We start from the raw sequence: 16833 nt of genomic DNA, 5'->3' as shown, positions 1-16833 counted from the left end.
TTCACATTTGCATCATTCACTTTAAATAGACGGTACCCAGATTTGAATACGGATAGAATCAAAAGTGATCAAGAGACAGGCAAGATTTTAAAACTATTCATACTAAAAAAAGCAACTGACTGCCTGCTGTTATTTTAAAAATATATATTTTTAGAGGAACTCTATCTACGGCGTCAAAGAAATTATTCCAGCTCTGTATAAACACTTCTACAGCACCAAGACTTAGGGGGGGGTTGGGGAAAAAAAACAACGTAATAATTGCTCCATAGGTACTCAAAAAAGGTTAAAGCCAAGAGGACAACAATTACCTGGGCAGTGATCATAACTTGAAACGTTCTTTTTTAAATCACTAGAAAAGCTCATGATAGGGAAGCTTCATATCGGTGTGCAACCAGTGCTTGAAGACTATTTTGCCTTTCCCAAAACTCACAGCACAAAGTGAAACCATAGCAACGGTAATGCATCTCACCTCAAAGCACCTCGAAAACCTGGCTGGATTTCGCACTACTTTTAATCTCATCCGGCCACACATTCTTTTCAAGACATCAGTTCAGTTCAACGTTAACCCTTCTTTAATCCGGTGGTAGCACCCCTTTTTATCCAATAGGCCTGTTTTTCTGCGGCTCCAAGCAGCACTGGTGTACCCCAGGCGTGCCCCAGTTTATCTTTTCTGTCCGCCTGTGTGTGTGTGTGTGTGAGCTGGGGCTTACAGCAGCTGACGCACAATTATTTTACATCGTTGCTCTCCTTTCCCATATGCAAGGGCACTGCAGTAAGTATAATGTAAAAAAGAAAAAAACGATACAGTACTACATGATCCCATCTTCCTTGACTTCCTGTGTTTTTTATTTATTTATTTATGCATGCATTTATTTTTGGGGTGCTTGAGTTTGAGTGTCACTTCATTCCACACTTTCACATTTAAACCGCCTTAACCCTTTGCATGAGTACCCATGTGTGACAAAGCTGACGCAGTCTTTTTACCTTGTTAAGTTTTCAGCTTCACATCGGCACCGAGGCACTAGAACGGAAGAATGGAGCAATTCATATAGTCTGGCGTCTGTGTTAACTGCAATCAACGTCTAGTAAGGACTGTTTAATGCGGAGGAAGCACAGTTGATCTTCGACCATGGATGTGCAGACGTGTACTTCTTGTCACTGTGTGCACACTGAAGGGTTAAAAGGAATCAATATGCAGTTTTGGTCTTGCCCAATGTTGTGTGTCATTTTCAGTCAACAGTAACTGGCAAAATGGCCGCCCACTAAGATGGACACTGGCTAAATTATATGGCACGAAAAACAATAATTAATCAGAACGCCATGTTTTGACTCGTGAGGCTACATAGAACATATTTTGGGTTGACGTCCCCTTTAAAGTTCCATGTCGACCCCCACTTATTTGGGGGGGGGGGGGTATTTTGAAACAATTGTTGCTGCTGGGACTGTTACGGGTTCATGCACTATTAGGGGCCCACGCACTGCGCGTAATTGGGAACCACCATAAAATGGATGATGATCACTAATAGACAGCGTCATGGGCCTATATTTTGTTAATTTTATCAATGGTCGCATCTCTAATGCAGCAAAATGAAATCATATTTAATGGTCTGTCATTCTTAGTTTAGGGTTTACAGGAGCTGTTGTCTGTGTTTAAAAAGAGATGGATTTGTGACGGGATATTTGCTCTTTGCGTTTATGACGCACCGATATGGGCAAATATCCAATATGTCTCCGATCTTTTTTTATTTTTTTTTTAATCCAAATTTGGAAGAAACTTGAGTATGATCTATTTTGATTCTGTGTATTTTTCTCGCCTTCAATGACACATGATTAGTGATACTAATGCAATTGCATTGGGATGCAATTGTGCTCCCAATTAGTGTGCTAATTGGGAGCAGAAAAATTTAAATGGTTTCACTTGAGCCATGCTTTGTAAATTCAGCCTTTAAAGCCACAGTATATTCTTCTTCTTATTGACGCTAGTCCTTCTTATGGAATAGGGTCTGGGAGATATGCTGTTGATGTCCCTCATGGTCGCAGGAGTCGTTTTGTCTTTTTAAAGATGGATTTTCTGAGAAAATGTTGGTCAAATTGCGCGACCTTGCGGATATTTTATTTTATCGAGTATCTATTATCATTTCCATATTCCATTGACCTAGGCTGACTTTTTCCTCAGGTTTGTGGGCTAATCCCTTTGCAAGCATCCTCATTTCTTATGCATAGAATTGGCCTATTGTTGCTGAACTCAGAGAGTGTAATTAAAACACATATAGAGATGCCATTAAATACACACAGACAAATGGATTACATTTTTTTTCTTCTTTTGACAACGTGTTGATTTGGACTGAAATTGATCCTTAAAAGCAAAAAAATAAATAAAACGCTCAAGAAAGGTTCATCTGCACGCTCCATCTAGCATCATCGTAATGATTATCCATTAGTTACAGTCCAAGTAACACGTGTTCATAAATTCAGTCTGGGCATGAGACCAGGGCACAGACAGCAACCTGATTTGAGTATGCAGCCTACAAAATTAATAGCTGCACATCAACACACATATGCGTGCACACACACACACACACACTCTTTTCTCTCTCGCTCTCTCTCTCTCTCTCTCTCTCTCTCTCTGTCACACCTACACACCTACACTAATAATTCCTCATGGCTCTCGTGTATGTTCAGTTCTCCAGTTTGGCTTTCTTTGGACTTGGAGGGGTATGCACGAATCAACCATTAAATATGTGATACTTGACGTTGTTTTTCAATGTTTAGATTTTCTTGACATTTCTGACTTCTGTAAGCCATAGAGTGATGAGGATCTAATTGAATAGAAAAATAAATAAATAAACGGGGCAGTCAGGTGCACATTCACAGAAAGATGTGCTTGTGCTAGGCAGGAGTTTCATCTTTGGCTTGAGCATCATGGGTGCTGACAAACTGCCGTGTAGTGGCGAATTGGACTGGATGTCTGAGCCCTCCGCCTGCAATTCACCCACAGGGCAGCCACTCATTAGGGCAGAAAATAACAAGGAAAGGAAGGAGAAGGAGAAATAACAATGACGAAAGAAGGCACAATAATGTTGAGTTGACTCGCTGTATTTTGGTTATTGGTGCAGGATGTTTGCCGTTGGGCCTCTGTTCTCTTTGGCTTGACTTCAGCCTTTTTATTTCTAATTAACTTAGTCATTGACAACCTTAATATATTATCTTGGAAACCATGTTGTAATTTGTGCAGAAAGTAATCATTAACCTATTGGCATCACCGCAGTACAAAGCCGAAAAGACGTGCTGTATATTCCCCCCCCCCCCCCCCCCCAAGAAAGAGCTATACATGTATTTTGCCCAAATGTTTCTTTTAACTAATTTACTCTTTGACACAAAATCCGACAGTAGAGTTCATAAAATTCAACAGCGTCTGTTCTAGAAAAAAAAGAAAATAAAATCAAATACATGCGTCTTCTCAAATGTGATAAATCAAGCCCTTGTCTCTGCTCTCAAGACTGGAACCATTACTCAACCACACCCCACTCAACTGTTGTGTGTGTGTCTTTTTCTTTGTCTTCCGCCTACTGCCCGAAGACAGCTGGGATAGGCTCCAGCACACCCTTCGTGACCCTAGTGAGGATCAAGCAGTTTGGAAAATGAATGAATGAATATGTTTGTATAACGTTACATAAAAAGACAGTTTCTCTAAGCATATGAAAATGAATGTCGTGGGTGATAATACACAAATACACGGACGTGCTGACACCTCATCACATACATCTCTCATGCTGGATGGTGTCCAGTCATGCGGTACTGTTCAACAGACCCTCCTCTCGTCCTTAAGTGGATGAGCTCATTAGATCCGAGAGAGGGTTTGGGGATGCGGGAGGGAAGCTTTCTTTTAAGTCGAATATGAGAAGTCATTTTCATTTCCTGTCTCCGTAGAGACTTTCCTTTTGCTCATTGATTTCCCCCTCTCTTGCTTCTTTTCCCTCATCTGCTCCAACGCACGTTCTCATTCTTGAGCTTGTCTTGATTTGTTGTTTTGCTCATTTGGAGAAGCTTGTTAAAATGCGCGTGGCTTCATTGGTGAGCGCCGCGCAGCCGCCGAACGTCCACAGTGTTCTTTTACTCTTTGATGAGCATAATTTGTCATTTGAGTCAGACCTAGTTGTTATGCTCTAAATGAAAAGGAAGAGGGGCATTTATTTGTAGTGCCCCGTGGTGCACCGATGCTTGATCTGCTTCCTATTTCATGACTTCTTTCATGCAGCACCCTCTGTCTCTCTTTTGTACTCCTGATCTTTTATATCACTTTTGTGCTTTTGTTTTTTGTTGTTTTTTTTCCATTTTGAATTTGACAATTTTGTTACACCCAGGTAAAATTAGGTGGACTTTTTCAGTGGACCCCCCCAAGATCCACTGGTTAACTCATTCACTGCCAGCCAATTCTGGACCAAGTCTGAAAAGACGTTTAACCTCCCAACGTCTTTGGGAGTGAATGAGTTAATTTACCGACCACACAAGGTCATTACTTTTACTAATACAATGTTGTTTCAGTGCACCACTAGCAGCAGCTGGGGAAACGTCAAACGGTTTATTTAATTTGGGACAGCGGGGGTGTGGGTGTGTGTGTGGGGGTGGCGGGGGGTAGAAAATGGATGCTAATAAGAGAACAGAGCATAAAACTATATGAATACATATGGGGCTATAAAACATGCATAACTGGAGTGGAACTCGGCGGAAAACTAATCTCAGCGTAGGCTGAATTCATTTGTCCTTTAGTTGACATTAATGGGCGTGATAAATGTTTTGTTTGAAATATATGCACTCCTTTAAACCGAACCATCTCATTTTTCATGCGGGTGAACCTAAGCCAAGCCCAGCTGACTTTGGGCGAGAGACAGTGGACTGCATAGTCACCAGTCAAACGCAGAGCACGTATACAATGACCACCAATCATACTTGCATTCATATCAACGGAGAATTGAGAGTCTACTATAAACCGAATGTGATGTGGGAGAAACTGGAGTACAAATGCAAGGAAGAAGGAGTGTGGGGGTAGTCAAAATTTGAACCACAACCTCAGAACTGTGAGCCAGATAAGCTAATAATTTAGCATGTGCTGCCGTTCCACAGATTATTCAAACAATAGGAAGCGCTGGATGTTTACGATTGGTTTCAGAAATGAGTTTCTAGCATGTGCAGTACACGTGTGATAAAACATGAATATTGGCAATATAAAGAGGAACACTAATGTCTCAAATGTTAGGGCATGCACCAATGAATGTGTGAGTAGTTTTTATAGTATACATTTACATACGCTGTCATGTGAGGTACCTTAACTTGTCCGAGTTCCAACTTGTTTGTATTTCTGTCCCTGATGGATGTGACAAGCCGAGATCCCCGCCTCATCTTTATCTTCTACTCAAAAGCACTGCTAAGCTCACATTCAATGGCACCATCTACATGGATCTGCTCGTAATTACAGTTGTTTGCAAACTTGAATTTCACAGACCAGACCAGCGAGAAAACCTACTTGACTGGTGTTATACATCGGTGGCCATAAATGGCTGGATTTCAGTTAATGGCAGAGAATGAGCTAATTTAAAAATACTTTGTCACCGGTGAAGTGGAGTCTATCGATGCTGACTTTGCACAAGATGCTCCCACCAGCCAATCGCAGGGCACAGACAGGCAATCGATCACACTTGTATGCCAGTCATGAATTAACCCAACATGCATGTGTGTGGAATGTGAGAGTAAGCCACAGTGAACCCTAAACTCATGAAGCAGACTTGCAATTGATAAGTGTTCTTAAATGTTTATTTATTTTTTTATTTGCCCAATTGTGTGGAATGGACTGTTGATCAATTTTGTCTTGAAGCAGTCGAGGCAAAATGGAGTACGCTACTTGGCTGCGATCCTCAGAGGCGTTGTTGATTCCATTCCAACTAGTTTGCCGCCTGAAGAAGTAAAGCATGACATCAGCTGTGGGAACTTGAGCTACACGCAGACTCACAACTCCTCTAGGCATCGTTTCTCTGCTCAGTACAAACCTGTCATGGAAGCAGGAGATTCGAGCATGAGAGATTCAAAGATTCTTGTCTCATAAAAAAATAAATAAATACAATAATTAAAAAAAACAGCCCATTAATTTTCTGCCTGCTTGAGCAAGGAAATGTCGTCCAACGCCCACCCTAATGAATATTGCACTAATAAGAATAACAAGAGGTTGAGCCTGTCGGCTATCTTTATTTTCTTTCAAGCCGTAAAGGTTATCTCCTGGCGGGCATACTTGACTCTTTTCAAGCGTCTGCTGCTGGCATATAGTCAAGCGCCCTTGCACATCATCCTGCCCACACATGCGTAGACAACCCATTGTATCATTGTGAGTGACTTGTGATCACGCTGCATTTGGGGAGCATGAAATTAATGAGGATTAAAGCCATCTGCTGATTAGACAATGCATAGACACACGACAGCGTTGAAGTGCCCGCTGAAATCACGTCATTAAAAAAAGAGGTAATGGGCACTGCTGCAGAAACGAGCGTGAGTAATAATGAGGCTATGAGGGCTTCTTTTTCTTTTTTTGCACGAGATTCAACCAAGCACATGCTAAAACTACACAACCACGGTCCGTACGCAGACAACTTATTCAGCACATCTTATCTTGTGAATGAGGAGCTCTGTCATCCGGCAGCAGAAGTGGCAGCGCAGGTCCTTTCTATTTCACGCTCCAACCAAGTGTCTACCAATTTGCATCCCTCACTAACAGTTGTACATCTGTTTGAGATGTTAAAAATGGAGAGGGGGGAGCACAGGAGGGGATTGAGATAAAACGAGGGGACAAAAAAAAAAGCAGGCGATGACGCACGAGCCCACAGAAGTCCCACGAAAATGGAATTGTTCTCCTGCATTCAAATCTACTCCGCGTGGACATGAAATCACTATTAGACCCAAAAGAGGAAACATCCACCACTTGCGTACACTTTAATGCGGAATGTGTGCCGTTATTGCCGTAGCGCAAACAAAGTTTCTAATGAGCTTTTCAGCTCCAGCACATTAAGCAGCGTATAAATGTACCTGCAAATATCACTTCCTGTTCTAGTGCCGTGCTCTGAGTTTTCAAGCTTCAGCAGTGTGACACAGAGGGGCGTCTCTTTCCCTGGGCCTTTATTTTCATTCCATTAATTCTGCCGTCACCAATTCACTGCTTACGGTTTTACCGCAAAAAGGGTTGATCATTTGGGGATTTTAGACGGAAGCAAGATTCCAGTCAAGCAAATGAAGAGAGAGAGCTTATTACAGTGACCCGCTCACCCGCCACCACCTAATTTTTGGGAGGCAGTAATATCCAAACATCACAACATGATCTTATCAGGATATTGTCATGTTCTGCTCCGTTTTTGTTTTTGTTTTTGTTTTCAGCACCAGCTGAAGTGGAGGGCATGCCTTCTCAGTGGTGCACCGGTTTCTCATAACCAATCAAGCTTTGCCATGTATTTCAGGACTGCCAAGCTGCCTAGTCACTGTCGGATTGTTGACCTTGCTTTTTTTGCTCAACAGAAATTTTCTAGATACCTCATTCATGGTTATAGTCGCTCTTGTTTCGATAGTTTTCTTGTTTAGTAAGTGTTTTAGGATTTCTTGTTATTCTTGGATTATTTAAATTTCGTGGAATTAAACTTTTGCCATTTTGTATTGTGTATTTATTTACCTTGCAGTTTGAAAACACTTTTTTGTTCATATTGGCTTTTCCTGGTTTTGTGGTGCTCGCGCTTTCTGTTTATACTTGGTGGTTCATTTGTTTTTCTGTAATTTTTATTTGTATTATTATTTTTGCCTAAATCTCCATTTGTGGGATCCGCTTATCTTTTGATCCATTTTTGGATCATGTCAGATATGAACCTCACAATACGATAATTATCATACCTTCATATTTCCACAAAAAAAAAGTCAGCAGTGTCATTTTATTTCAGTGATACCACGATATTCTTTTGTCACCGTTATCATACCGTCAGAAAAAAAAAAATATCGGCCCATGTTAGTGGCAGGGCTGGGTCGGTCCCCTTACTGTTCTCCAATAGGTGTGGCAAACAATGTGATGGGTGGCTGCGATTTGAATCCAGGTTTGTGTTCGCTTGCCAATTTCGCTGATTACACTTTGAGCTCGTGTTTTTGTATGTGTTGCTGCGCCTCTGCAGGTTTCAACCAGCTGGCCTCATGGAGATGATCCAGACTATAGCTCAGAATGTCTCCAACATGGCAGTCAGAGTGGAGCAGATACTGCAAACCAGCATTATGCAAGGCAAAGGTACAATGATCGGTGACAATGAAACACTGGGGGACCGTGACGCACAATGCATATTCTGTTCCGACCACTGTGACCTAGCTTGAATTTGTATGTGATCCAAAGGCGTTTTAGTTAACACTAATCTACGGTAACTTGGTAGTAAACTCATAACTCTCAATATTTATAGGCCTAAATCTAAAACATCTATTTTCCAAAAAATGAAATGTATCCTCTAAATGTAAAAAAAAATAATAATAATCCATGCATAGATAACTCTGAAAGACGTATTACACTGCCCAATTCTCAAAACGGTTTTAATGTGTAATCCAAGGACTGTGTTACACGCGCATAAAAAATGGCTATGAAAATATCATGTTATGACTGGAGTTCAGAGTTGATTCGATTTTATGACTCCATTGATGCATAACTCAGCAAAGCCCAGCTAGCAAAGCCCACTTTTAAGTCTCTTATCAAAGCTAAATTGAACAAAAATGCTGCTTTATCAATTGAACTCACAAATGTACATTGCTAGTCAAGCTTTTTTATGCTGCTTTGGTTGGCAAATAGATTTGACCTGTGAATACCCTCATCTTGCTTGTTTGTTTGTGTATTTCTGTAAATGAAGAAAAGCCTGCGGGCGAAAGACTTATTTGCAGTAATGTCTCCGTTTCATTAGGAAAGAGGTGGAGGGGGGGGGGGATAGGGGTATAGCTTGAAAAAGGATGAAAACATGGAAAGGCAACATTGGTGCATCAACACCCCCCACCCCCACTCCCTTTTTACCTTATATCAGCAGCAGACAGGCATTTAACCAAGTGAAGCAATGAATGCCGTGTGTTTGCCCACACTCGCTGAGCAAAGAATGACTGGCTCAGCTGCACTGGAAGGTCCAGTGAACACTGTGCGCTGCGTTGGTGTCACACGGCCGAGGTGGACTACTGTATGCAGGTTATTGTCACTTTCCATCCTTAAGTGAGGTGAGGAGCATATGAATATGCGTCATGCTAACTTGGGGCCTCATGGCTGCTGCCATGTTGTAAAATGCTTGTTCAATGAGCCCGAGGGGTAGCATCATGATGATTAATTGCTGTATGGATCATTAAAGTCAATCTGTACGTATTAACACTGGGAACATATAGCCGGTGGATTAATGAAGCCACACATTTAAGAGAAGTTCATTCCTTTTCAAAAGGCTTTTGGGTGCTTAGTGGGCCGACACTAACTCAGTCTGGACGGACTTCACTTTTCGGATTACAGTGCGGTTAGTTGAAAGCACCAAAGGGCTGGTTGACGAACTGTTAGCTCAAGGACAAATGTCTTTTCAGCTGTGAGAGATGGGACGTCAAGCCAGTGTGAGGTACCCAAAGATCCCCGCTACCCGGAGTGTCCTGGAAAAGTGGACGTAAGTTTGAATTTTGATTTCATTTGGATTTTGACCATTAGTCGAAATGACTGTGAACTGTTAAACCCTTTTGTTTTCTGAGATGGAATCCCGTGTCCCTCCCTTAATGTGATTTGTTTAGTTTTTAACTAGGGATATAAAGCGATTCAAAGGTTTAAAATATTATTTTCGCATTTTCTGGCTGACCTCCGCCATTGCCATTCACGGTCACTGTAATCCACTTGTCCTGCGGGCTTCGTACACATCCGTTTTCAAATTTAATCAGATTTAATCAACTTCCAACAAGGCAGGTAGAGCCCAACAGGAGGAATCTGGAGCACCAGTCACTCTCACACTAGTCACGTGCATCATTCACTCAAAGGCTTTTTGAAATCCACTCCTAAAACCATGGACTTAATTCACACGTTTGCAGATATTTTGTTCAGCCGTTTGTTACCGGTAGAGGGATTTAACAAGCTTTGATGGGCTTGGAAATAACAACACCAACAACAACAAAAAGCAGTTGCGCAGCTGCAGCCGTTTCGAAGGATATTTTTGATGACGGTTTATAGTTTGTTGGCCCAGTGAGTCTCAGACAGATTGCATGACTTGGTGAGAAAACTGTGAATCAAGTGCAGAAGGCTACTCCTACCTCATTACTACATTAAAAATGATTGGAATTCTATGTTATATCATACTAAAATTCATTGAGGGTGAATTTAGGGTTTACATTAGCTACAAGAGAAAAAAAAAAAACATTGTTCAGTGGGGCGGCATGGTGATCGACAGGTTAGCGCGTCCGCCCCACAGTGCAGAGGTGCAGGGTTCGAATCCGGGCTCCCTATGTGGAGTTTGCATGTTCTCCCTGTGCCTGCGTGCGTTTTCTCCGGGTACTCCGGTTTCCTCCCACATTCCAAAAAACATTCATAGCAGGTTAACTCATTCACTCCCAAAGACGCTTTTAAACTTCTTTTTTGACTTGGTCCAGAATTGGCTGGTACCGAATTAGTTTTAATTGAGAACTCAAAATTGTCCCTCGCTGTGTTAATGAGCGCGATTGGTTGTTCGTCTATGTGTGACCTGCGATTGGCTGCTTCAGGCTGAACCCCGCCTCCTGCCTCAGGACAGTCGGCATGCCCGCGACCCTCAAGAGGATCAGCGAATTGGAAAATGGATGGATGGATTCTCAGTGTGTCGCGAACCTAATATGATATAAAAGTTTTTGTTTTTAAATTGAACTACGGAAAAAAAAACGTTTTACACAATATTCTAATTTATTGAGATTCACCTGTACTAATCCTCGACTTTGAGGATCAAAAAAATGTGTTGACCTCGATCTAGTTTTACCGTTGTTTGTATCCCTTCAGTGGATGCGAGCACGCTGGACCTCTGACCCTTGCTACGCCTTCTATGGTGTCGATGGGTCCGACTGCTCCTTCCTTGTCTACCTCAGTGAAATCGAGTGGTTCTGCCCCCCGCTGGCCTGGAGGAACCACAGCAGCCAGCCCAGCCTCCAGCATGTCCACCAGGCTAAGGGCACCACCAAGAGGCCTGTGAGTATACAAGCCACGCAATTTTAGTTTTAGTTTTGCTCAGTTGCTATTAAAAAAACTCTCGCTAACAAACATCTGTGGTCTTGTCATTATTTGACCATTTGTTATTGGCTGCAAAGCGTCAACATGCGCTAGCGCCCATCTGTCGGGTCCATTGTAAGGACCGTTTATTTGTAGGGTCGTGTTGTTAAAACGGGTTTTAAATGATAAAGTGTTATTGGACATAGGACACACTGTAATTTTTCCTCTAGTTGTCCACATCCAACCCAAAACCAACCTGCTAGTTGACAATCAGTGTTACATAAAAGTAGATGACTGCTCAAGCCCGCGAAACAGTCTAAAGCGTTGTGGAATTGCGTCAATGACGCAACTAAATGAAACATGGTAACAATTGGAAAAGCATTAAAGGCAGGAGACAGTATGTGATCTTAGTCATTGTATCTTGGCTCACGCTTCACACTCGCGTTTAATTTTATACAAGAAAGACTTTACTGTTTTAAGGCCATGAGTAGGTGATCTGTGGAAGCGCTTTGACTGAACTCCAATTAACGTGGCAAGTGAGGCATGTTGTAAGGAAAAGGGGGAAGGAAAAAAAAGCTTGTTAACACATGAATAAAACATTTTGCTATTTTAGATGTTAGCTCTTCCATTAATCGCCTCATTTGAAGTTTTTTTGTGTCGATGCTAATCTTGTCAGAGCTGCTGGTCTCGATATTGTGTCAAAAAATGGGTCAGCTGCGTTTCGACCGGTACTGGCTACTGTGCCGATTAAACTATATGTTAAATAGCCAGTAGCTTGTTTGGTTTATAGGCTACCTTCATACTAATACCCTTGATATTGTCATAAGTCCCTAACAAGGCAGCAGGAAATGAAAGTCGAGATGTCATCTATCATGAAACTATAAACAAGAAGAAGGCAAACATAGCTTATGCTCAGGAGACTTTGAGCGCTCTGACCCCATTGCTACACAGTAGTTCACTTTCATCTGACTCTTTTCAAAGTCTACTAATTACACACGCCTCATCTATCCATCATCCGCTCTATTTTTACTCGTTGCTGACTCGGGGGTCATGTGGCGTCGTTTCACCCCTGTCATTTTGACTCTCATTGTCTACATTGCAGACAATTGCATTCTTAATTGAACACTTTCATGGCAGGCTGATTGAACACTCCAGATTGTCCCTAGTTAATGAGTGTGAGCGCGGATGGTTGTTCGTCTCTGTGTGCCCTGCGATTGGCTGGCAACCGGTTCAGGGTGTCCCCCGCCTACTGCCCGAAGACGGCTAGGATAGGCTCCAGCAACCCTCGTGAGGATAAAGCGGCTCGGAAAATGGATGGATTGATGGATGCCCTACATACATGTTGTATTTTGCAACAACGCTGAACCACATTTACAATTTATAATATACACAATACGATATTACGATTTTTACAATTGGTTTTTTTTGTTCTACTTGGCAGAATCATATTTCCACCTTTTTTTGTTCTACTTGGCAGAATCATATTTCCACCTCATGTTGACTCCACGACATTTTGTTCTCTACCCATGCACCTTGTTCTCAGGCTGCCTTCCGTACCGATCTGTCCATGCTACTCGACCAGATTGGCGCAGGAAAGGAGTCTCTGAGCTTCATGAAGCGTAGAATCCGTCGTCTCGCTCCACAGTGGACAACAGCTGCCAACCGCCTCGATGCCAAGCTGGAGCATCGGTGGAGGGACCAGAAAAAGGTAGCAAGGAGGATCACCGCAATCTGCCGTTTTACGTTTCTTTTGTTTTTCAGTTGCGGGAGTCTTTTTTTTTTTCCCACGGAAACGGCGGATGTTAATGATGAAAATATATTCCTTTCTTTGCAACAAGAAAAACGTCAGTTTTACTGATGCCATGTCTGCTACGCATACAACCATTTGCCGTTTTAATAATGTACACGGTGTATCTGAAAACGGCACAGCATTCCACAAATGGAAAGCATTACAGTAGTTCTCTCTTTCCAAAAAGAAAAAAAGAGCCAATGATAAGTTGTCACCCATCATAGCTTTCTGACGTCTTGTAATATGCGCGTCAGCTAAAATCGCATTTCGTTTTGAAGTGGATAAGTACAAAAAAAATTGAAGTGTTATAATGATCTAATTTTGGTTCGAGTACATGATATCACATGCCAGAGGCCTATTGAGAGAAGCCGAAGACAAAAGAGACTCCGAGATAGATGAGCAATGAAATGAAAGGAGGTCACGAATGATGACGCTGGTGATTGGGATTCCGAAAGGAAGGCACCAAACTGTGTTGGTGCCAGAGGAGGAAAAAGGAAGACAAGAGGGATGGATGGTCCAAAAGAAGGCTTAGTAGAAAATGGATTAAGGACGACTGAATTGTGGGGAACTGCGGGAATATTGTAAGGCTTTGTGGCTGCTGCCTTCATTTAAAACTAGTTAAGCCAACTTGGGCTCTCATTTTGAAGGCCATCTTGATCCCAAAAAAAAAACATGAAAACAAAAAACAAAAGGAACTTTCTGAAAAAACTACATTTTCGATTTAACGCTTCAACATGCCGTGGATTGATTCGGTTTTGCTCCCGAAAATGAAGATGAATGAACAAGCTCTTGAGAGAAAGCACTTTGGTGAACACATTTTGCATCTCTCTGAACCTCAATCCCTTCTTAAAGTTAGTTAACAAGTGTAGCCATAGTGGCCTGTCACCGTGATTGATGTTTGCCTTTCTTGCGCCGCACTGAAACGCTTTGTTGCTTCCCATCATGGCTGCCCGAAGAGTGTAAATGCCTTACAATGAGCCAGCGCCAGCTATCTCTCAAGCAGATGTCGTCGCGTTTGCGCGGGCCTGCCTCGCTGTCGGAGGCGGTTCGTCACAGTAATGGCAAGTGGAAGTGTGTTTGTGATTGGGGGTGGCAGGGTGCAACAGCGGATGCTAGTAGCAAGACGTTTTGCTCCCCGGGGGCTTTTCTATGAAATCTCTTTGCTGCTTCTCGTCTAAACGGGCTCCATGGATGGATGCCGAATGTTCAAGTGACTCTGAGCCAAGTAGCACTAGCCGTGTGAAATTTGGGGGCCTGCAAGGTCTTTCTGTTGGTATAAACGCAATCAAAAGCACGTACCTGAATTTACAACCTCGTTTCTAAGATTTGTTTCCGACTGTCTTCTCCTTTAGTTTTGTTGCAGTGCTTCCAGCATGTGTCCTGTGTACAGATAAGTCAAGTTTCAAAGTTCAGATGTGCTTCCATGTAATCTGCGCAGGGCCTTCCGACTCAATCGTGCCGGGAGATGTAAAATTAAACGGCAATGAGACTGCTTCAATGAGATTTCAAATTTTTATTGACTTAGCCACAATCGATCACATCAGCACGTTCTGGTTGGTCAAACGTTCCACTAGCTAAATACCGGTACTTTGAGCAATCCGCACACGTGACTTCTTTTAATATTTAGCATTTATGGGGACCTGATAACCCTTCATATATACGTCGTATTATAAGATGCATATTGATTATGAGCTCCTCCAGATGATTGACATCGCAACAGGTACATGCCCGTTAAGCCGCGTTTGGATGGTGTCCGTAATTGCAACATGATCCTTCCGGTGGATAAGTCGAGTAAGACCCGCACGGCTCACCACTGGGTTGTACAGTACAATTTATAGCATGAGCCGTGTTATTGATTGGCAAGCTCTTTGACTAATGAACACTTCCCGCAGGCTCGAACTTTGACTTTCCCCAGTATGAGAAGTGTTGGCGATAATGAAGGTGCAAATGAATTCATCCTTCGGCAAAGCGACGCTGAAAATGACAGGGATGTTCCGTTGCAATTAAATTTGACCGGCAACTTGTCGCAAACCACGTATCTTAAGGCTCGTTTACGCCTTACATTTGACACACGGAGTCTTCGGTCCTTCCATTTATTTGGTCATTATTTTTGTCCCGCTCCCAGAAATACAGAATAAATAATAATCAACAATAAAATAAAACGCGTTTAAATATTTTACATATACATTGCCACTTTTTTCACTCTCTGTTATAAAAATCAAGGATGGCACTTTAGCACAAAAGTGATAAAGGAATGAAGTCTGAGATGCCTGCAGAAAGTATCTGTCTGTGGGGGTGGATTCCCTGCATCAAACTGTGAAAAGCGTCTGAGAAGTAACTTTTAGACGCATAGAATAGAGAAGTTGATAAAAGCCAGGGTCAAATTGCAGAGAGCGGGTATTTCGAATGCAAATTTCTGTTTTCTTTGCTTTATTTCAGGACATCACAGAATACATTCGACACTTCAAGAAAATAAACTCGGCTGAAAGAATTGAGGCTTATTACACAAACCAGTTGCAGTGTATCTGCTGCTTCTTTGGCATCTGCCAAAGCTGATATTTTTTTTCGAGACTTGACTGACCTCAGACTGTTCTAGTCTAGTGCATATGATCTGGGAGGTATACATAAAGAGTTTTGGACCTTTTAGCCAAGGATTGGAAGTCTAAAAAAAATGGGTGCAGTCATGCAGCTTTCGCAACAGTTAAGGGAGCAAGTGTAGTAGGCGTACATTGGAGTCTTTACTTTTAGTTTCTCTCTTGTCTCGCTATCGATTCCTTCTCCTGTGATAGAGAGTTCATATATTTCCATGTTTTCTTATGAGGAACCATTTTCCCTTTTTTTTTTTTTGCGCCATACCAGCTCACCACGTGGCGTGAATGCGGCCAAGCATGGAAAGTAAGGATGCTGCGCTGCCACGGGTTGTCACTCTTGCCATCTGCCACCATAACTGTAATTAAATTTCACTTATCCTTATTTTATGAAGCACGAGCTATTAGCTATTAGAGACGGCTTATTAAATCTGGGAATTTTTCCACGCCAGCTGGACTCTCGGTGGAGCTTGACAACTGCTGCTTACGCACACACACACACACACACACAAACAATCTACGTGCACGCTATTGTCCAATGCGCGTTTGGTGCATGTTTACACTTGTTAGCAGTTGCCCTTGCATGTTATGCGCATGCGTGGGTAGTTTTAAGTATAGTGATGTTGAACACATAATTTCAAATGTTTGTTTGAAACGCAACTTGTGCTTCTTCTTTGAACTGTGGATGGGGAAAAAAATGTCTTAGCTTTACCGGGTAAAATACCACCTTGCAAATGGTAAAACAATTACTTGACAACGCATTTATGATGATGTCAAAATAGCATGTTGTACAAACCACATTCACATTTTGTACATGTCGTTTAACTCTGAACATTTTAGTGTTTTACATAACATTTCAAAGACCCTAATAAAGTGAGATCAGAGGGGTTTTTTTTTCAAAACGCATTGTTTAGGTTGAGGCCTCTCCCGCACAACGTAAGAAGTTGATTGCCTTTGTTCGCATCAACGGTTATTCAGTGCAATTGCAACTTAGTTAGTTATTTGTCCCATTCCTACCGTGACAGTTTAGAAGAGACCTGGGGGCTTGTGGTCCTCATCCGGCCCACCTTCAATCTCTGAACGGCCCTCACAGTAAGCAAATGGTCAAATTAAACGTAAACTATGCAGTGCTTTTATTTTGAAAGTTGTGGTTTTATTTTAATGTTCACCCAACGGTGCTGGTAATGTTTTTATCGCACGTCAGGTTATCATACAAGCAT

The 16833-nt window shown here is 42.1% G+C and overlaps 1 protein-coding gene and 1 long non-coding RNA gene across 6 annotated transcripts in view; one reads left to right on the top strand and one right to left on the bottom strand.

Annotated features, from left to right (window-relative positions):
* The window catches only part of LOC127613201 (uncharacterized), an 81919-nt gene that overhangs the window by 7123 nt on the left and 57963 nt on the right, over positions 1–16833 (bottom strand). The gene's annotated exons all lie outside the window — the stretch shown is intronic.
* The window catches only part of LOC127613157 (alpha-1,6-mannosylglycoprotein 6-beta-N-acetylglucosaminyltransferase B-like), a 71931-nt gene that overhangs the window by 24648 nt on the left and 30450 nt on the right, over positions 1–16833 (top strand). For all 5 annotated transcript variants that reach the window (XR_007966085.1, XM_052084080.1, XM_052084081.1 and 2 more), the window contains 4 exons: positions 8193–8302; positions 9607–9683; positions 11030–11215; positions 12780–12944. Coding sequence is in view for 4 of the 5 variants with exons in the window: in XM_052084080.1 (XP_051940040.1) it covers positions 8193–8302; positions 9607–9683; positions 11030–11215; positions 12780–12944 (538 nt within the window). In the remaining variant the exon portion in view is untranslated. The remainder of the gene's footprint in view (positions 1–8192; positions 8303–9606; positions 9684–11029; positions 11216–12779; positions 12945–16833) is intronic.

This window comes from Hippocampus zosterae, chromosome 13 (assembly GCF_025434085.1).
Source record: "Hippocampus zosterae strain Florida chromosome 13, ASM2543408v3, whole genome shotgun sequence".
Lineage (NCBI taxonomy): Eukaryota > Metazoa > Chordata > Actinopteri > Syngnathiformes > Syngnathidae > Hippocampus > Hippocampus zosterae.
Note: the sequence above shows the minus strand (reverse complement) of the source record. Positions and strands in the feature narration are given on the sequence as shown.